Raw genomic sequence first — 24,353 nt, forward strand, 5'->3', positions numbered from 1 at the left:
GGTTCTTGAGGAAATATTGCTTGTGGAAAAAATAATGTTATTCGAATTGTTTGTCTTGTTATATAAGATGCTTCATTTGCATAAATACAATTAAAATGAACTAGATACAACAATTTTTCTCTTTAACTTTTCTCGTAACTTTTTGCCATTAATTATAATTAAGTCAATTTGGGAAGTTTTTTAATTGTTTTCCGAAGGACCTATTGTTTTTGACTCATTCGCCGAATTTCGAATCAAATTATTAAATTTAATTTTTGTCTGAGTATTTGAAATACATCAGTCATTGCATTTGATAACATTTGTTTCTGTAAGTATGACCAACTGCATTTCATTTAACTTACCTACAGTTTCTATAGATTTATGCATATAGAGCAGGATTTGTTAATTTGCACTTTTTAATAAATTATATTAGGTACTCTTAAGATCTACTTAATTGCATTCTTGAAGTAAAATAGTTTATATTCTTAATCTGTGTTTCGGTACGTCCAGGAATGACATCCACATGACGTACTGTGTGCACAGATGTCGTCCCTGGACGACATGTTGTGTTTGTCTTTGCTTTAAGATTTATCACTATGAGTTAAAGTATTTATATTATTTTAACGCATTTTTATTGATAATGATAGAAATATCTTAAAATATGGCTTTGTGTCTGGTCAGTTTAATAATGCAACTGAGCGGCCTTCTGTTCCCGTACAGCAGCGACCCCCTGCGGAAAGCACTCCCGTAGTGAAAGGGTTAATTACACGTTTAGAAACTGATATCACAAGAAAGAATCCTAAAACTTTTCAACTTTTGCAACCTTCTTATTAGCAAGACATATCACTAGGCCCCGGGGGAACGTATCAATAAAATTAAACCTTGTTTTTACATTAGATATTGTTCAAGATTTTTTTAACATTGTTTAACAGCAATCAGAACATTTTGTTGTTCTATGGCTGTTTGGTTCAATATCAACCCTTTTTTGTTTTTTTTTATTTATTTCTTATAACCTTGGGTTCAATGAGGTTATTTGCTGACGGGTACAGGGCTTTTAGAAATTCCCCCAGTGGGGAATTTTCAAACATAAATATATTGATTTATTAAATCTTGCGGCCACTTTCTTTTTAATCTTCTCATAGGAACTTGTTTAAGCAGGTCTTTTATTAGAGTGTTCGGATGGTATGCGCTCCTTTGATGATATTTCGTACTTCTCTCCTTGATAACTTCCTGTACATATTTGATGTTTAGGTCTTGATGAATTGTTTCGTTGGAGACATACCAGCAGTGCTGGATTTACAGTAGGGGCAATCGGGGCTACTGCCCAGGGCGGCAAATTTTTGGGGCGGCAAAATTTGGATAGTGGGGAAAAAATTCTATACAATATAATCAAATTTTTTCAATAACATTTTTATATTTCAAGAAATATAATTAACAAAACATAATACGATTGCAATGCAAAATTTGGGTTGAAATAACCGATTATTAAAATTTATTATTTTGCCTTGCCTCCCTCTCCGAACGTAAATTATCAAATTGGTTCATAAGCTCTTAAAATGACGAATTTGTGCACTTCCAAGTTTATAGCGTCGAAAAAAATTTAAAGTAGTGACTCATGGCATTGTGTCTTAAGACAATTTATTGAAACATCCCGTACTAAAAATTACATTTTATAAAGAGCTTTTCAATTTTTTGAAAAATGAAAAAAATTGACTTTTAAAACACATTTTCTGTATTTTGAAATTTTTTGAAAATTATGAACTTTTTGCAAAGCATTCGCGCTGCGTAGCTGTTTCAGAGAAGAAATATCGAGACTCAATTACCATTTTTCGTAATTGCCTTTGCCAATTTAACAACCGATTTAAATGCTTCAATTCCTATTGATAAGGAGACGTGCTGATTAGTTATTGGCCAAGGCAGGCCCAACTGTTTTGAAGATACGGGCCAAAATGCCAAAAATGATATTTCAGTTTTTGGGAAAAGAAGCGTCCAATATCATTCAAAAAAAAATTACAGAATAAATAACTGCTTAAATTTGTGGGAGGCAGGTTTAGCGGTTTCCATAATCCAATAAAAAAAATTTGTAAAAGAAACATTTGGTGGACAAAAGTGATCACAAGACATATGCACATCAAATTATCAGATATTTTAAAAATATGTTAATAAGTATGAATTTTGTTTACATTTATATGCGTTCTGTAACATTGTTTATCCGTTAGTCTGCGACGCGGCGCTTACGCGCTTCTGTATTTTGTCCTTACGCAGCTGAAGCAGCGCGATTGCTTTAAAAAAAAGTTCGAAAGTTTGTAAAATTTCAGGGATGGGGCGGCATATTTGTCAGTGCCCCGGGGCGCCAAATTTCTAAATCCGGCCCTGCATACCAGGGCGCGTTCATTATAGCTCGTAGTATTTTTGACTGTAATATCAACTCAAGTAGTATTTTACTTGAGTATAAAAAGTTGGCGTGGTAGATAACCCTCCAATGAGGATTACTAGTTATTTAGAGAAGATCTGCTGGTTGTTTCTTCTTGAGTCTTCTGGGTTGAGAATCCAACAGTAGCGGTTGTATGATAGAGTTTGCGTGGTTATGAAGCCGGGCAAAGTGGGATATGCTTCTTTCATGGATGTACAGAATTGAAAAATGACATTGCTCCAATTCATGTACTAAACTAGCTGTAAGTGGAATTCTGTCTTAAGGCATTTAAGGCATCGTGCTTTAAGGCAAATTGCTGGAACTTCCCGTACCAAAAATTATTATTTTTTTAAAAACGATTAACATTTTTGAAAAAAATTTACTTCGAAAAAATAAGATTTTTGACAAACAATTAGACAAAAAATTACTTTTTTTTGAAAAAAAAATTTTTATTCAATTTTTTTTTTTTTAATTTTTTTTTTTGAAAAAAAATGTTTTCTTTATTTTGACATATTTTGAAAGATCTAAACTTTTTTTCAAAGCAATCGTACTGCTTTAACTGCATAAAGACGAAATATCAAACCGCGTAAGCGCCGCGTCGACGTCTAACGCATAAACATAGGTACGGAACCCATAGGAATGTAAACAAAATTTATACTTATTGTTAGAATCTCTATAAAATATCTGATGCATATGTCTAATGATCATTTTTGACCGCCAAATGGCATTTTTTTTACTTTTTTTATTAGATCTCCGAAACCGCTAGACCTGCCTTCATGAAAATTTGATCAGTTCTTCATCTTGTCAATACAAGTAAAATGTTTTTTGAATTATTAAAATCGGACGCTCCGTTCTCTTAAAAACTGAGTTACCGTTTTCGGCACTTTTTGTCCCGTATCTTCGGAACGGCTAGACCTGACTTCGCCAAAAACTAATCAGCACGTCTCCTTATCAATACGAATCGAATGTTTTTTGAATTATTCAAATCGGTTGATTGGTGTTCCCGAAATCGTCGACGAAAATTTGTATCCGCACATACATACACACACGTACATACATACATACATACACACACACACACATACACACACACACACACACATACATCCATTTTTTCTAAGGTATGCCAAAATGTTCAGAAACCTCTGAAACGTAAAGATATATAAAAATTTTCATTTTCGATTTTTTTGCGATTACTATAACTTGCCCTACGGGAAGTTAATAATACTCGTCATTTAATTGTTTTGGAATATGACCAGCAGTTTTAACATTTTAGTCAATCTTACATAAATCAATAGCTATGCTCCTTACTAGTATGACTATTATTTATTCGAAAAAGATATTTTAACCAAAGTTGAATCTAAACACTTTGTACCGTCTGCAAAACATAGCAGAATTATGTCGTCAATCAAATCGCATCTCGTTTGCACATCTGTGTAGTAATGGCAAATGCGACCTATTTCGCACGACTAAAAATAATTTAAAAAGAATAGATCCCGCGAACGCTCTGCGGAGTGAGCATTGAGCGGGCGATGAATCCTTGACATCGCGCAGTGTTCGCAACTCGGTTGCCTCATGCTCCGTGTCGAATCCCGGAGAGAATCACAGATTGATATTTTTTTGTATTCCATAACCAATTTTTGCAATTAAGCTAAACAATAGCATTATGTAAACAATTGCGTTATATTAAAACAACGGACTTGTTCGGTAAGCGATGTTGATAACCGAATTTTATACAATAAGCCAAGCGAAGTGGCTTTTCGCATCGTAAGCCAAGCCGTTCGTTCTTCTTGCGCACGCACTAAATTACCGTCGGCGCTCAGCTGGAACGTTGCAAACACAATAATGAGATTTTCTAATCGCAAACTTAATTCGTTTAATATACGAACGATCGCGTGTTTTTTTCCTTTTAAACAACTCACAAAATGCCATGTTTTGAAATCTGCATTGAATTTATCACCTTAGACAGTTAAGTAGGCCTAATTTAACAGGCAACATACATGCAATCGTAACATACACGCATACATTTTCTTTTATATGTGTATATACATAACTATGCTCAAATTTATTCGCAAATAATATTTGTTTTTGCAATTCTATACATATTCCAAATTTATAAAGGACGATTACGATATGCTTACAAGTATAATTACTGTCAGACCTATATACCGAGGTTGACATGCATAGGGTTTATTGCAACGTGAGGTAATTATTGTGTATTATAACCCTTGTATGTATTGCATTTAGTTTAATAGATCAGGAAATTATTTTAAAAACGTTACTCTTTGACAGATTAAATCAGTATTATTAGTTTTATAATTGTTAAGTATGAGGAACATAAACAAATCAAATATCACAATCATCTAAAGATTCCAATAAACTTTTGAAAGAAATAGTAAATGCCCCTAAATATGTACCAAATTGGCTCATACACAAAGACCTCAACATCAATACAGTACATCAGGAATTCCAGATCCATAGTAACAATTATGAAAAGAGACTCGTAAACCACCCAAATTCATGCGTAAAACACCTCCTAAGGGTCCACAGGAATGAAGGATTAAAGGACCACTCTCGGATATATTACAGCAACATAGGATACCATCATACCCGGACGCCCAATCAATGGATTGGCATCCAATTTAGACATTATACTAATGACTATCAAAAAATTTGCTGATATTTTATTATGTAATAGGTACAAATATTATATGAAAATAAAAAATAAATTGTTGAGAAATTTTTTTTTTGCAAATTTCATCATTTTATCATTTTATCATATTTGTTATTGGAACTAGAACATGTATACATTATGCTTAAGGACTAAAGTGAAGTTGATTCGCAATTCTCAATTTTTCAATAAATCTTATATAAAAAAATTTCAATATACATAAATTTAAAATAATGAAAAAAAAGGATTTTGACAAAGTATTTCGTTACTGTAAATTATAATCAAATATAGAGAGTCGTTAAAACTGATCGAATGTTAGAATTGAATGAAGATTATTTATAATATTACAAGAAAGAGATAAGGATATAGGACGAATAAGATACTCTCGTTTGGTATCATCAGATATAAAAGAAAAATTGTTATTCGTTTTATCTGGTACATTTACATTTTTATTATCATTTTGAATCATTTTGATATCAAATGATATCAAAGATACAGCTGCTATTTTTAAAAAAAGAACTGAATTGAATAAAATAATTTCGTGTAAATTAACTGATATATAAACTAATATTTTTTTAACTTCAACCCAAGAAAATATTTAATTTATTATGTAAATTTGCGTATTATTTTTGCGTTTTTAGGAATTTAAATATCATTCGCTTATTCTAAATTTTTACTGATCATCTGTGTTCAGGAAATTCATGCAACTTATAATCAGATTTATATGTTTGTGTAATTAGATCAGATTATAAATAACTTCCCATTAAATTTTATATTTGCTTCCTACGTGTAGCAATCAATGTATGTAATTTTTTGTATTGCAAGTTACATGATTTCTTATGTAAAAATACTTAGATATAATTAATAATACAAAGTGATATTTTGTTCCCACATACTAACAATTATAAGATTTGTATACATTTCGCAATATAGATATTCGTGCCGATATAGTTTGAAAATTATATGTGAAGAAAATAGAGTTCGCAATTTGTTTCGCTATTTATAACTGTGTAACAATATTTATGTATGTGCGATATGCAGATTTTGAATTTATATGTTAGTTTAATGTGATTACTTCGGAGATGTCTTTATAAATTACAAGTCTTGATCTAGGCATTTTAATGGTACCACTTTTTTATTATATCGTAATTATTCAAATCTAATATATTTGTCGTTAAGAAGGGAATAAAGTTTATAAAATAATTTACAGAATTAAACTGCTTCCTCTCTCGGACTACATTTTAATATATTTCATAAACTGCAATTAATTACTTTTTAAATATATATGTCAACCGTTATGTCATTTTGAGATAACGGAGTGCCCGATTTGAATAATTCAAAACAATTCATTTTATTTGTATTGACAAAATAAAGAACTGATTAAATTTTTGAGAAGGCAGATCCAGCAGGTTTGGAGATCCAATAGAAAAAGGAAAAAAAATGGCATTGGGCGGTCAAAAATGATCATTATACATATGCACATTAAATTATCAGATATTTTATAGAGATTTTAATAATAAGTACAAATGTTTGTTTTTGCCGTTATCATGCATTCCGTATGAATTAACGTTGATAAGCTTACGTGCCTTGATAAAACTACATATTTGTCTGATTATTATTATTGTGAACTTTTGTCTATAATACAGCATTTTTCAAAAAAGTCATTTTCGAAAATTTCAAAGCATTTTTAAAAATTTTAATTTTTGGTACGGGAAGTTGGCCAAGGCACGATGCTTTGCGCCACTAATTTTATATATTATTTCATCATGTTTTAATCATGATGGAAATATCTCACGACAAATACTTATTCGTCGAATAAGAATATATGTCATGTTATTATTGAAATGTGACAAAATCAAAACTGTGAGCACCAGAATAAAAATCCTCATTGAATCGCACCGCCGGCGTATGAACTGAATAAAAGTGATCGATCGAGCTGTAATAAAACTGTCACATAAAGTTGCATGCGGCATGAGACTTTTACGACATATAAAATAAAACAGATTCTATGGAGATTTTCCGTCTGTTCACTCATCTATAAAATTTCTTCGTAATTTAAGCTATTTTCATTAACATTATAAATACATTTGCTAATCTGTTGATTACATAGTAGCTCGTAATAAGAGGGCTGCGTTGTATTTTTTTAAACATACTGAAGAAATTAGTTGAATAATGATTTCAATTACATATAAAGTCGGTCACTAAAACTGAAGTCATTGCAAAACAACCCCCAATTATGGGTTCAATACTTTTGTGCGAAAATGTAGACTATAGTAAAATGAATAGGTGGTTGAATGTATAATAACGTGGGTAACACCATTATGATCACACAAGAAAGAATTTTAATATTTATTAAATGTTTTAGAATTATAATTTTCAAAAATGTTTCAAAGAAGTCTATTGTCTACTGTTTTTTTTTATTTTTATCTAAGAATTTGGTATAGAAATTCTCATTGAAGACAAATAATTGCTAATGACAATCGCTATATACCGAATTTTTAAAATTTATTTTCGATGAAATGGTCAACCCGTTTGTACAAAAATAATCAACATTTATTGATATATTTCTGTATATTTCGGAAGAATTGAAATTTGAGAAAACAAATGTTCCTAACACTATATTACCTTCTGCGATTAGGTTATTAGTTAATAATTTCAGTCATTTTCTGTAATTTGATATTGAGTTTAAATAAAATTTGTATATTAGGGTTTACCTACGCCTATTTAACGAATTTCCAACTTAATATCTGTTTGCCAATGTTGTAGCTGTACTAATATAACAATTTTAATTTATTCTATCTATTATGTGTTAGAGATAAATTACAAAAAATAAAAGTAATATTATCTATATAGCACACTACTGGAGATATGCAAATTCACATTCAAGTAAACGTACGAGTAAAAGTAAGGTATGCGTAACTAACGGCAGCAGCTTTTATCATTTTATTATAATTTTACTGGAATTGCAGCCATATTGTCGCTACTTATTTTTTATTTCTACAATATATATAATGATCTATCTTATTCACGAAAACTTTTTCTATTCAATGATTTTAAAAACTAGTTCTGAATTTTTAGAACTTTGACAAAATTTTCAAAGTGTCAAAAACTTTCTTAAAAGTGATTTCTCATAATATAAATTATATATTCTAATATTTGTAGATTTTTTTAGTTTTGAAAGCTAAAAAACTTTATATTATATATAAAGTAGGGCGGGGCACAGGGGTCCAATTTGACTTTGAGCAATTATATTGCAAAAACCAAACCAATTATATCACAAAAAACAACACATATCAAACAAACAACTATCTGACTATGTTCAGTAAATCTTACAGCTGATGCATTATTGTAAAAATGTTTTTTTGGTTGTTTTACTAAAAATTTGTCATCCCGATTGTTGTATTTTGTTAGAAATTTTCATCAGCAGTGTTGGAATAATTATTTAACTTTTGTTAATTTTATTATTTTTTTATTTGCTCTTTTTTATTGTTTATTCCACCCGCATGCATGCTTTCATAAAAATATAAAAGAATTAAATTACGTTTGCTTACAAATTATATTGAAGTCTTGTAAACCAAATCAAAAAAGCTAACAACGAAAGAAAATACTTTTTCTATGGATTTTCAAACATTGCCGCTTATCTACCGATAGCCACGTGATAGGAATCAAGGTGATACAACTTTTTCCTTCTACTTTCAAATATTGTTGTTGAAAAATTCGTAACCTTACTTGATTTTGAGATATCCGTGGTCGACCTTTCCACACGCGGGCCTTTTACTTCGCTATAGGGTAGAGCACATGTGAAAAATGATTGTAGGTTTTACCCAGTGTTAATTCGTTCCGCTGTTGATTATATAGGTACATAAATGTAACATTTATTCACAATTTACCTTATGGCACAAACCACTAATACGAATTCGATTCTACAGGGAAATGCCCGCGCTCATGGCGGTAGCGCAATATGCTTAATTCTTAATTAGCATTTTACTTTTTTATCCACTCGAAAAGCTGACCGATTCATTAAACAAAGTAGTGACAGACAAAACAATATGCCGACCTTGAGAAACATACCGCGTGCAGCCGACCAGCAGAAGCTGGATATTTTCTGTTTGGCCTACGCTCATTGTTTAATATTTACTTTCAATGTTTATATACTCAATCGTATTACTGTCACTAGCGCGGCACTCGACCGATTTTGACACACCATACAGGTAATGCACGCCGTTTGTATAAATAATAATATTGATAAAGACCAGCTTTGTTTTAATTACTTGTTATACTTGTTTCATGTTTATTTTTTCTTCTTTATGCTATCTTAATATTCGAACTGATTATCAGTCTCATATTTCAGACGGCGATGTCGGTTCACGCCGTCACTCATTTATGTTTATTTTTGAGAAAAATATAGTAAAAAGTTACGCATTTTTAATTTTTTTTTATTTTATTAAAACTAAATCATGAAATACATTCTGTTGGTGTAGAAGTACATAATTAAATTGTTGTGTTCGTTTTGTTAATTAGCATAGTGAAAACGAAATTTGTGTTCCCACGTGCAGCATCATATACCCATAATCAGTGAATTTTTCCGCGTTTAGCAACTTTTGTAAATCGAGATTCACGGTGATCGTGGGTTCTTCGCTTTTGTGAAGAGATTTTAATAAAATTCAAATACTACCTATTGTTTTTATTACGCAACTCTCAGTTCGTAATTCAGTCAGTGTTACAATGGATAGTTTACACAGTGGTTAACGTGAAATTAGTTGCGCAATGAATAATTTAAAAAACGTAAGGTTTATTGTGCATTCATATAATACAAATGTATGCTGTTTGGATAGTGTGTTTTGGTATTTCCTCTAACTAGACCGGCAAGGAATATAAGATGAAGTGACATCCTGTATTTTATTTCAGCGCCAACGGAAGTTCCACTATGACGTCATGACGCTTCACTGTTGGATGCACTGGTTCTGGATCACCTTCGTCACAGTGATCACAGGTAAAACATTGCATATACACACACATATATATATATATATATATATATATATATATATATATAATCATGTTACATAATATATCAATTTCGTTAAAGTTAATTAAATTTAATTAAATGTATCGTTCTTCCCATGTACATTTCGAATAAATCAACTTTATCTTCCGCAACTAAATTCTTGAAAGTCGGGCAAACTTTGCATACAACATATTGTATACTATATACGAGGTATGTTCAAAAAGTACCCGGAATTACTAATAATTAAATTTCGCGGGTCTGGAGTGTCTGATTGTCAAAATTTTTTTTTATTGTGTTGGTATACATGCCCCTAAAGTATGATGAAATTTTCAGCTATATTCACTGTTTACTTTGTCTGTGGTAGTCGCTAAGGTTCGACGTGTTTTTCTGAGCTCGGCGATTTTTACAATGGAAGAATTGAAAAAGTCAAAGAATTTGTATTAAATTTTGCGTAAAAAATGAAATAAAGTGTTGCAAAGTGCAAAAATTCACCAGATATGGCTCCGTGTGACTTTTTCCTATTCCCAAAGTTGAAGAGACCCATGAAAGGACGGCGGTTTTCCTCGATTGAAGAAAATCGCCGAGAGTGCTCAAGGACATATCAAAAAGTGAATATCAAGGGTGCTTCGAAAATTGGAAAAAACGCTGGCATAAGTGTATTATATCTGGGGGGGACTACTTTGAAGGGGACCACATTAATGTAGACGAATAAATAAATATTTTTTTGAAAAAACGAAAATTACGAAAACTTTTTGAACAGACCTCGTAAAGTAATAATATTATATAAATACCATAAAGACAATTGATTAATAGTCAATATTAATCAAGTAACGTTTCTAAACTTGTCGTAAGTAGTGACAGCCATTATAACAGCTAACCTATACTGATTTTGAGAAAGGGCCTAAGGGGTTCCCATTATTGCTTTAAGTTAGTCCTTTACATTAACATGATCTGTAGCCACATTGCTTTTCAAAAGTCAAAAGTAAGTTTTATGGTTCGATTTCTTTGAATAATTTTTTTTTCTTATTTTTATTGGCCTCGCTTACTCGAGCATTTAGCCTACATTATTCTATACATCATATATCCTTACAATCTTTAAATTTTATGCTATCTTCTTCATATAATCCTATTATTTTTCTATACTTCTTAACTTATCTTCATTCTTCTTTACTATCTTCTCATTTTATGTTCTAACCACATATTTCTTTTTCTTCTATACTTCTCATTTCTTCTTTTAAATTATTCTTACTTCAATTCATTTTTAATTCTAATTCTGTAATTTTTATACATTTTGATTTTACATACATATCTTTTTATTACAATGCATAATTCTATTATTATTCCAACTTAACTAGTTAATATTTTTTCAAATTCTTGCCGGAGATTCGAACTCGGAACCTCCAGCATGTGAATCGGGAACGCTACTCTTGAGCTAATCCCGCCACTTCTTTGAATAATAACTATTATTTGTATGCTAGATTATTTTATTGTTTGTTATTTGAGCATTAGTACTACTTACCAGCAATTATTTTTGATTTGTCGTACGATGATTTGCATACCCAAAGTTGGGCACGGTTCTGACCTGTATTTCACATCCTTTTGGGATGAAAATTAAACAGATAAAGAAAAATTTAACTTAACTATCTTTTATAAGAAAAGACGAAACGGTAAGGGATAGAAAAAAGCTCATATTCTGAAAGTAGGAATGGCATAAAATGGATTAAGAGCAAGGAACATGCGGTTTCTGGTTCCACGTAAAATACGTAGGTGATAGTCACTATTACCTTAGTCATCATTTTAATGACGATTCTGACTAGATCTCAGTATATTCATACATAGTTACTATAACATTTTGGTCGATTAGTGAACTCGTAATTACTAGTTAACATTTTTGATAGTTTTTAAAGAAAAAAAAATTAGTAACGACACTGGTTTGAATAGTCTAAACACAAAGTTTAGTTTACTTCTTGTTTCTTCGTTAACTTTCGTGGTAATTTTTTTTGTTGTATATTTACAAGCTACTATTATATTCATAAGCTTTGTGATTGTTTAAATAATTATGTTGTTATAAATCATTTGGTTTACATATTTCTGACAACAAAATTATATTTGTTGTTAAAAATCGTTTTGATGTTCATATTTATAGTCCTCTAAAAAAGTGGCACAGCCATAATCAGTCTCCCCTACTATATTGTAACTACGAGTATCGTAATATTAGTATGAAATCTTGTGTTTAAAAATAATTCTTATCTTATATCGCTAATACATATGGAATAAAAAGCAGAAATGTAGTGAATATAGAGCTGTGATAATAATAAATGATCCTTGTTTTAATACAAATTTTACATAATAAATTAATAAAGAAATAACTATACGCTAGCTATCAAAGGTTCCCTAACATGCAGGAATTGATTTTTCGCCTCAAATGAGTAGAGCTACTGTAAATTATCATAATACACAATTTTTAATGAGAACTTTTTTAACTCACTCAATACTTGCTTCGTTTAATTGTCCTATTCCAGTTTTTTTGATCATTTTTATCGTAGTCATAGTGCAAAATTCTAGTATAAAAAAGGCGCTTTATTTTTATTATAACGGTCCAAAAATAGAACAAGCTTGTTTACATTTCGACAAGCAAGAGTACGGTTGATTGTTACTACGGGTACGCGCATTTCCACGAGAATTTTCTCCGTGCTTATATTGCTTCTATAATTATATCTCTTATATGCTTCGTAATATTAATAGAGCTTGTAAGTTTGTTAATAGGTCTATATATATATACATATATTCATATATATATATATATATATATATATATATATATATATATATATATATATATATTATCATTTATATGGAAGTACATTTGTACTTTAAATTTTTGCGCTATTTCTATATGTTATATTTGACTTCATATCTACTCATATACACATTAACACTCATACAGAATTCAATAAATCTTAAAAACCATTTACGAATTAGCAATGTAATTAAAAAATTAAACTAATGAACTAATGAAACTAGTTTATTATTGACGATTGCCATGGATATGTTTTAATTTTTTTATCTTTAGTATAATTTACTTGTCAATTTATTTATTTATTAAGACGCGAGAATTTTTCCAATTTGGATCCGTTGCATACAATCGGTTTAAAATAAAATATATATATTGTTTACTGGTTTATTATTATAAAATAAATTGATATATCTTTAATAAACCATGCCGATGATGCATTCCGATGTAACAAATATTTGAGAAGTGTTATTAAAAAACTATATTTCGTTGTTTTCTGAAATGTGGTTTTAGTTCATATGGATAAGCTAAATGAAAACAATAGTTCAATGTGAATTACAATAGTTTTTACTTTTTTACTCTTATCCTCAATAATATTTTCTTTGAGAACTGCATTATTTTTAGTTAAATGCATTGGTTATATGCTATATAGTTTATAATTATGTACTTCTTTTATTAGATTTTTATTTAGTAGCTTATCAATAATTGTTAGAATAAAGCAAATATAATAATTATTTAAAGGAATTAAATTTGATAACCACTTCCGTCAATCTTTTGAGACAAACTTTAGACAAAAACGAGCAGAGAAAATCTATTGTAAGATTAACAAAAAAATCTATTGTAAGTGTAATAAAAACATTTTAAAAATAATATAAATTAAAACAAATAAGGAATATGTTTCTGAATATAATAAATAAGAAAGATTGGGATATGTCTCTGAATTTGTTCAGGGCTTCTCCCGTCTCTTCTTTCAGAAATCCTACTTTTTCTGAATATCCCGTTTCTTTGTCCTCAATGTCGTGGATATTATTGATTTTTTTTAATTTTTAAATATCGTAATATTTTATTACAAATTTCTATTATTCAAAGTTTCTTCAAAATAAACAGATAACTAATTGCATTAAGCCAAGTACTAATTATACTGTACTAAGATATTTGTGTTTAGCGTAATTAGCTGGCATAAAATAAACAAATCTTATCAAGTATCAGTACAAAGTTTGTATTGAACTGAGTAATGAGTAATTGAGCAAATGATTCTATTTTATGTAACACAATTATAATTGAACTACGAAATATGAAGTAACTAAATACATTTACCTGTATTTCCGTCAAGATATCTTATTCAAACAAAGATAACTTCAACAATTGATTACAACGCTGTTTTAGTGTTTCTATCTTTGAAACTGAATTTTCCGTAATTGATGAGATATTATTAAATACTAAAAATATTTTTAATATATGGTTAGTTTTATTTTATACTTGTGTATATACACAAATGTATATTTAGGGCAAAAATGTATATTTAAATTTTTAAACAATGCGGTACATATTGAAGCTGCAATTATATTTACCAACTTTGTAAATTGGCATGTAAGTGATTTAAATAATTCAAATGAGACATTAGGGGTCGAAATTTCTCTAATTAATTCTGTCTTTGATGGCGTTTTAAATTATTCGATTTTCCCTGCAACAGATTTCTAATATTAAACTTTACAAGATATTTTGCTTGTTAGTTGTTAATTACAATTTTGTAAAATACATGAATGAAACTAAATTTAAAGAATAGAAGAATAGAGGGTTGACATATGGGTTATAAGCATCAAAAATGTTGCTTTTGTCAAATGAAGGACATGCTAAATAATTGCATACTTGTAAAAGCAACAAAATTGAATTTGAATACTGGCTTAAGTGAATTGAGAACGCCAAATGGAGCGCAAAGTACTAGAACCATTTAGCACTCGAGTGCAGGCTCTTTGTACTAACTTCCCTAAATTATCAAATTATATATATATATATATATATATATATATATATATACATATATACAATAGGTATATAAATATGTAATATTGTTTGCTTATGTGGAATATTGAATTAAAATAAAAAGATGTTTAACTACTTTTAAAATCTGTTAATGTGCTACAAAACGCATATTAATCAGTTATTCATTGATGAAAATAACTGATTCATTGATGAAAATATTCAATATACAATATACGATAAAGAACTGAAATTTGAAATAGTAGTTTGTAAAATAAAGTTTTTTTTTTCTTTTTTTTTAAATTAAAATTTGCAATCAAGATACAATGAAATCTGATAAGGTTGTGTTACCAAACGAGAGGAAACAAAACAAACAAAAAAGTTAGAATAGACGAAGAAAATAAAAGAAAAAAAAGAAAAAAATAATAATATAAAGGAAAATAAAAAATAAATAATAAATAATGTATAGTTTATTCCATCGAGAGAGGAGCTTGGTGTTGTCGAATAAGGTTATTGAAAAAAATAGGCATAATTTTGGTGTTTTGTACGGTAACTTCTTGAAAATCTAATACAAAACTTTTGAATTAATTTATATGTATGTATGTATATATATATATATATATATGTTTCCAATTGAAAATAAGTCCATTTCGGGTACTTCGGTTTAAAATGGCAATGGGAAATCTATCACACTATTCTATCCTGAATCGAGTTGGAGTGTAACACAGCTCATGGACCTGCCTTAGGGCACTACCACCTATTAGATACATACACACATATGTAAATAAATATGTATACCTATACCTGCATATACATATCGTGTCGTATACTTGTGTAACTAGTAGGCTGCTAATATGTGAAAGTCCTTTGTTCCTTTAAGATAAATACTATACCTTAATATCTCCATGTGAAAATCTCGAATGGCGAATGTCCAATTGTCATTCATTCCCAACGCTAACAAAGAAAATTAGCAATCACATATTAAATAAAATACTAATGCTTATTGATTTATTGTTGTGATTACGTATTTATTATTTTAAATATGCTCAGCTAAAACAGATTTCCTCGTGAATTCATAATTAGTGAATTCTATTCTGTTAGGCAAGCTTGTAATTGGTAAAATATAAAAGATCGAATGTAATGTTTTGTTTAAATGTAGATCTTTTAGAGGTGAGACACTTATATTCGACGTTTGCCATGTCATGTTAGTTGACAAAAGACATGAACTATTTGAGTTGATCTTAAATAAAATAAAATTAATAAAATAATCACACCATAACTATGACTAAAATATCTTAACCAGCTTTTCAAATTCTTTTGTAAACTCGTTTTATATCTTATTAATTGTTTTGATGTTTATGATCAAATAAGTGGTGGAAAGTTTGCATATACTACTAAATATGAAAATGAAATTTACATAGTACGGCGATACAAACATGCACACACACAGACACACACACACATATGTATATATATATATATATATATATATATATATATATATATTAGGGTGGTCCTTAAAATGGTCATTTTCAAATTTCCTTGCTCCCAAGGGCTCAAATGGTTCCAAATTAATAAAAAACAATTCTCTGAAAGTTTTAGCTCTTAATATTAACGTTTAGATAGAGCGCAATTCAATCAAACTTTGTATGGAAAGAGCATGGAAAAATTTGTGAAAATTTAAAAAAATGTTTTAGGTATAACTTAGCGACAAATGAATGAGTTTTATTCATTCATTTGTTCGCTAAATTACATCTAAAAATTATTTTTAAAATTTTTGAAAATTGTTGCATGCTATTTCCATACAAAATTTTGATTGTTTATATAAATATGTTTTTTATTTTGCACCTTAAGATTATTATAATTTTTTTTTTTATTCTTTTTATACCATATAAATAAATAAGAGTGCCATGGCATTTAAACATAACGTGAAACAAACAATAATCTCATTTCCACTCATTTTAACTAATAATATATAATTTGCGTTATAAGTTAAATCGTTATTGGAATTGGAATAATATTAATTACACACTTACACACAATTATTAGGAACATTTTTAGAATTTTGTAATATTACGCCTGGTTATTATACATACAAGCAAGACCTTCATTTGCAAAAGTTTTGATATTTTAGTCACGATATCATCTTGTTACTTGGCATAATATATCTATCTTTAGAGTGATTACAGACGTTTTTCTACCTAGTAGTAGAATTAGCGTTTTCTATATTTGAATTTACTGAATTCAGAATCATCTACATTTTTAAGATTTTCTTAGAGTCATGTGACATTCAGAAAAATCTATGATAGATTATATACAAATGGCATTTATTATGCATCTATTTTGTTCAAAATATTTCATTTTATAAAAGTATATATATGCAGGAGAGCATTTTCAACTTTGGTTTGGGTAAGAGGTCCTAAATGTTTTGTGGCTTATCCAACAAACTTTATTGAATGTAGTCTTTATATTATAACCTTGCAATTTGAATATGATTTTTCTTGTTACATTTATGATAACAGTATATAAGTAATTTTTTATAATTCGAGCTAAAGCTGCCTGTCTGAATTGATGAAGTGGTAACACACTTTGCGAAATGGTTCAGTGGCACAGTTTTTATAATAATTTATGATTAAGAAATTGGCTAATATTAATGTTGAGTATTATTATATCTGTTATTATTTAGAAATAAAATACTAAAATTTTATAAAATGTTAGACTGAAATTACTGAAATATATTAATAATTTAAAAGTGGCAATAGTGCATATTGAAATTTTGGCACGTTATTAGAATGCGAATGGTCTGGAGTTTTGAGTATTTCGTTCTGAAAATTATTTGTAACTCATCACAGATACAATTGTAAATTTTATTGAAGAAAAATATGAACGAAGGGTTTTCAATGTTTTTTAAAAAGGTGACAAAAAAGATTTTGCGATTTAGGATAATGCCAAAATTAGTTTTTTTTAACCATCTTACGCCTATGACAAATGGATGAACGTAATGACAGTGATTTAGTTCCATTATATCGAACACTGTGCTCTGAAATAATATATCTTACGACAGTCATAGATGGTTTCGTATAATGAGAATCTTTTGTTGAATTATTATGCTAGTTAAACATCGAAACTATTCGCTCAAACAATGAAGTTTCCATATATAACGATGTGATCTTACATCTGCTAGTACAACCAAGATTTACAAAACGAGTACAATAATTTCATAACCTCGATGTGATTTAGAATATAAAGGTCAGGCACTTGCATAAAGCGAACATGAGAATAAATATGAATATACAATGAAAATTTGTGAAGCAATTTATTCGGTCTGATTCGATGTGTATTAATAGGTTCACATATTTACATTCAATAATTATCTAGGAAAAAAGTACATATCTTATGTCATTCGAGAATATTTATTCTTACATATGCATAATCTTATTTCATTTTTACCATATATCACGAGGCTTTGTTTGTTATTTCATTCAAATAGCGCAAATTGGTTCGATTTTTTATGTTTTTAGAAGTTCGTAGCGTCATCTTTTAGTGAAATGTTTAACTTTGCTAAATATGCTAATAGCGCATAAATTTAATTAAATAAATGCGATATTGTAAACAATAAGATTATTGTTTATTTCTGTAACCATAGACCCAATTTTTTCCGGAAGTTTTTGTCATAGAAATTGTTACAGGGTTTTTCTATTTTTAATACAAAAGACAAGACATAAATATTTAACAAACACAGGTATTTTTTAATTATTTGGAACGGCTGAATTTTCAATAACTGTGCTTTCCCGTGGCCTAGTGGTTAGAGCTATGGACTTTTAATCGGAGGCACCAGGTCTCATACCATCCTCAGACAACCTGATGTCAAGCAACATTGACATTGATTTTCAATTGGAAAAATAGTAAAAATGCAATAAAGAATGTTTAATGTAAAAATAGTCTTCTCTGACATTGCTGAATTATTAGTATAAAATTACAGAAAGTGTAATAATAATTCTCATCACATAGGGATAGGACGAACCGTTTGGGTTGTCATCTATCAAACCATGTCGTTTCAGAATTCAGCACAACAGCTCATAGGACTCAATGAATAGGACATTGAGTTCTGAGTGCTACTAAAAGAGAAAAGATAAATATATCCAAATCAAAATTTTGTCTTCAAAGTAAAATAACTTCGGTGCAGTTAATACCTTAATTTGGAATTATAAGTAACTTTTTTATATGATCTTCATAAATTATACCAAAAAGCTTTACTAGTTATTAGAGACTAAATCCAAACTAAGCTCATACAATAAACTACTTTTATATAAAACTTTATTCAAACCAATTTGATACTATGGAATACAATTGTGGGGGCAGTGCTCATAAGACTAATATAGAAATAATACAGAAATTCCAGAACAAATTTTCGAAAATTGCCTTAGAAGCACCAAAATATATCCCGAACTGGCTGATTCATCTGGACACGAACACACCTGCCATAAAAGATGTAATAACAAAAACATCACATAAATATAGAAATAAGTTTATCAGTCATCTAAATTCACTAGCAAACTCCTTAATAACAGAGAACTATCGACGAAGGTTGAAAAGAAAAGCGCCACTGGATTTAAGTCATCAATTTTCCTGATAAAGATTGAAATAACTTAGTCATTATGTATAAGAAATTATGTATAAGTAAATTGTTAAGATTATATCATTATCAATAAAGTATTGTTAATATTATAACGAATTGGAAAACAACTATTGAGTTGTTTTTTCAATAAGCCCATTTAGTATACAATGTCCCTTCACGGCTGACAATTGTAAATTCCCCAAATTGAAATTAATATCTATTTGTAAATTTGCTTTGTTATTAAATACTAATTGAGTATCCCCAGAATGCTAGAGAGTTCGTACATCATGTATGGTCTAGCAATTACTCGTAAACTGATTTATTAAAGAGAAAACGGTTTATACCTGTATCTCAACACTATGCTACTAAGTTTCACATGGCCTTTATCATTTATGTACCTATTACACACGTAGGTAAATTGTTTATTTCATGCATAAGGTACATTATTAAGATATAAACGCGTTTAAGAAGCAACAAAACCGGAAGCGACTAATTAAAGTTCTGTAAAACAAGGTCGACTATGGAACGGTGCGTCGCATGTCAGTGTCTTCCTTCCACACTACGTCTAAATAATAAATAATAGCAACTTCGAGGAGGACAATATTATTGAGATTAATTTATGTACATATATATCAAATAAAAATGGTATAGTTGTTAGGAAATCTTTATTTTTCTGTATATTTTGTTATACATATAATTAAGTTTTCCAATAAAAGGTCTACCACCAGAATATTCGATTCGCTAATTTAAGCTTTTACGACGTTTCATGATTCACTTGAGACTAAAATTGGAAAAGTAAGTGTGTATATGTATGTGAGCCAAAATTTGATATTCTGGTAATGTTTTCTCACGAATTTTCTAAATATTCTCTTTTTTATTTCATGTAAATAAATACTTTAACTATTGGTATTGGTATTTTCCCTTGTGGCAAGTTACTTGAACTTCCCGATATGTTTAAATAATCGACTTAATCAATAAAATATAAATGAATTTATGAGTTATTAAAAGTATTTCGTGTGGATTTATCGCACATAATTGAAAATGACCGAACACTCTACCGTTATAGCAAGTAAATTATCTTATTTTAATTTTAACAAACGTCAAAAAACCTACTCATTTTCTCAAACTTTCATGAATTTTTAAAATTAAACTACTTGTCGTAAGGCCGTAATATTTCAGTTTGTTTTATAAGTACATGATATATATATCCAAAAAAGTTCCATAAAAATCGTCTTAAATTTTTTTTCAACAGTTAATTACATGAAAACGGCTCTGTAGATTTTCACGTAAAACTTTAAATAAAAATAAAAATAAAAATAAAATTCACATAAAAGAATCATTCCCAACTAATATCTTTCGAACACTTTTTGATTTTTCAAAATCGATTCGGTAGTATGAGCTTAAATGTAGACAAAAAGTTTAACACTTTTTTCCAAATTACAAAGAAACGGCTTAGCAGATAACTCAAATCGTTGACTGACAAACAATAGCCTTCATTGAGTTACATCAAATGGATTTTAAATTTCTGAAATCGGTTCAGGCGTTTTTGAGCAAACGTCGATGAAAGGTCTAATAATTTTTTCAAACTTTAAAGAATTTTTAAAATTAAACGACTTGTCATATGGCCGTGATATTTTAGTATGATCTATAAGACTATGTTATCTACCGTCAAAAAAAAAATCATAGAAATCGTTAAAAAAAATTTTAACACATTATTACAAGAAAACTGCCCGGCCGATCTTTACCAAAAACTAATCAGGTCGATTATCTCATATCAATATGTTTCGAACAGTTTTTGAATTTTCAAAATCGATTCAGAATTGCGGGCTAAAACGTGGACGATTATTTATTGTATTGAACGTTTCGAAACTTAATGTGTGTCATCATTCAATAATCTAAAAAAAACATGTTACATAAATAACAAAAGTTGATATTAAATATAAAAATATAAAAAAAAGAAAATTATATTCATACCATATATTAATTAATTAAAACCAATTAAATTATTAAAATAATTAATTATTTGTAAAAAATCCACATGATAAATAGGAATTGGACTTCAGCAATTATTGAAATTGCAACAAAACTATTTTAAAGTTTTGACCTTCATCAACTTCTTTTGATCTGCAACTCATTATTTCGAACTTTAATTATTTTTTTTAATTAAACCACTTTTCGTAGATTTTTCAATATTTAAGAATGTGCAAACAACTTTCTGTCAAAAAATATTTTTTTAACAATTAATTACCAAGAAACTGCCCGATCTATCTTTGCCAAAGCCTAATCAGCACAATTTCCAACTAATATCATTTGAATGGTTTTAAATGCTCAAAATCGCTTCAGGAGATTCTATGAAAGTATGGATATTTTAATTTTTTTGCACAAATGATTCAGAATGAGTCTTGAAACGTCACGAAATAATAAAATTAGTATGAAACTGTGATAAATGTAAATTCAAAATTATATTAATGCCGAATTGAAATAGCAGTAGAATATTGTTCTTCAAATAACTATTCTTAGTTAGTACATTAGATTTTTTTTTGCGTTTCTCGGGCTCATTGACATCAAATTGTTTAAATCCGGTGAACTGCTAAGTAGTTTTGTAATCATCATTTTTTACATACAAAACTGTAAAAACTTATATATTACTAAAGCAAACAAACTTCTATAGTTTTATAATTTTTTTTATGTTTAGGTATTACTTAAATCGCTATAATGTCATGTAGTATTAATGGGCAAGTTTTATGTGTGGAAGCAATAAAAATAGAATAAATGATATAGCTTATCCGAATATATTAATATTATTATTTATTGTATCGTTGTATTATTTCTTTGAATTCGAAAAAGTTTTTATTTTATGTACTAGGTACATCCGTCTCATTTATATTTGGTTACATATTTCTATATTTCTTTTCTTTTGCTGTGTTATGCTTCAACTAGTTAAATGTTTTGCTGAATTCTTTACTTACTCTCCTGTATGCGCCATTGTTTCTTATATTCTATCATGAAAATACTTTGGGCAAAATATATTGAAACATTTTCAGTTATTATGAAATATTCATTCTCACCTATTGTTTCAAAATACTATTCATGTTAATGACTTTACTATATCAATTTATATATGTAAATTTTCGAAGACATAAATTAGTTTTATTTTAAAATAACTTTATATTAATAGGATAAATGGACAGAGTTAACAGAATAGCATGCTAAAAAGTTTTCTTTTCCTTCTAAACAAAATATGATTTTTCTCTATTTTCTGAAGAAATACCGCTCGCAAATGCACGAGTACCTCGTTAAGAAAAATATTACTGTTATATAATAAATCGCACTATATAATCTGATTTGTGTAAAATGAGAACATATAAATTCTAACTTCTAGAAAATCACATTGCCATCTACTAATCATTTCGAGGAAAATTGCAACTTTGAAGTTGAATTTCAAAGCTATGATTTAATGCTTTTTTGTCTTCGAATTTTTATATATTTTGGACCGATTCTGCCGTAAAATAGGCCAATGTTGTGACAAGACTATGTTACGTAGCAGTTTTCATGTTAAATGGTACTAAGTACTGTCAAATGTATAAATGATCTCATTTGTCTAATTGCTATATTATTAACTCTAAAACTTTTTCTTATATTGTAAAATTCTTTTTGCTGAATGATGAGACACATCTAGTCTCGAAACGTACAAAAAAATTAAACTAAATATTTCTGCATTCGGCGCTGTTTTATTCAATCAATATGTTTCAACGTATATATATATATATATATATATATATATATATATATTTGTGTGTGTGTGTGTGTGTGTGTTCCCATATGTACATATAATATAGAAACATGGAACGTGGAATTTTATTCATTTATAAGTCATAAAGTCAAGCTAATTTTTCTTAATTTATTAGCTGATTGATAAAATAAACCTAAAAAAGAAATACGTAATTACATTTAAATGTGTTTAAATTATAAATGTTGCTTTTCAATCTAAACTCCCTAAATAAACACCATACAAACCCTCTCTGTTATGTTAAGTATCAAAGACGTGGGCTGGCATTTGTAAGGGTTCTGAAACACATAGTGAATTTAAGATGGTTAAAATCTGATTAAGGGAAGGTATTATTCTATGAAGTATATATTTAGTTTAAATCGCCCGGATTAATGCTACACAAACAGCGCATCATTATATATAGCTGTTCATATGTTATATGTTCGTGCTCGTGCAATTTAAATGAGGTACTGTCGAGCTAAACATAAATGACTTTTAGTATTAAAATATTCTGCTGCATATTGAAATGGGACATGCAGAGGATAATTATAACACTTTGCTCTGTTTGCATGGCTTAATAAGTTTTTCCTGGTTATAAGATAATATTCGAAGACTAAGGACATAATTATTTTTTGAGCTGGATCAAAATGTAAATGAGAGGGCATTGAAATATAAACGTTTAGAAGAAACATTTGGACATAGATAATGAAATAGTTATTAATAGTAATTATAAATACTATTAGAAGGATTAATATTGGATTTTCGCTTGTATTAAAAAGAAATGATTGAACAACTAGTATTCCAAAAAGTTTTTAATTTACCGTAGGGTAAGTTATAGTAATCGCAAAAAAATCGAAATGAAAATTTTTATATATCTTTACGTTTCAGAGGTTTCTGAATATTTTAGCATACCTTAGAAAAAATGGATGTATGTGTGTGTATGTGTGTGTGTATGCGTGTGTGTATGTGTGTTCGGATACAAATGTTCGTCGACGATTTCGGGAACACGGAAGCGATTTGAATAATTCAAAAAACATTCGATTTGTATTGATAAGGAGACGTGCTGATTAGTTTTTGGCGAAGGCAGGTCCAGCCGTTCCGAAGATATGGGACAAAAAGTG

General features: G+C 28.9%; 1 protein-coding gene across 1 annotated transcript in view; it reads left to right on the forward strand.

Moving 5' to 3' along the window:
• LOC113376826 overlaps positions 1-24,353 on the forward strand; it is a 141,719-nt gene that overhangs the window by 64,753 nt on the left and 52,613 nt on the right. The window contains exon 2 of the mRNA XM_026616889.1: positions 9,972-10,056. Within this exon, the coding sequence (XP_026472674.1) occupies positions 9,999-10,056 (58 nt within the window). The 5' untranslated portion in view covers positions 9,972-9,998. The remainder of the gene's footprint in view (positions 1-9,971; positions 10,057-24,353) is intronic.

The sequence above is a fragment of the Ctenocephalides felis genome, unplaced genomic scaffold, assembly GCF_003426905.1.
Source record: "Ctenocephalides felis isolate EL2017-DRISC unplaced genomic scaffold, ASM342690v1 CF-g0.4_SCAFFOLD_01886, whole genome shotgun sequence".
Classification (NCBI taxonomy): Eukaryota; Metazoa; Arthropoda; class Insecta; order Siphonaptera; family Pulicidae; genus Ctenocephalides; species Ctenocephalides felis.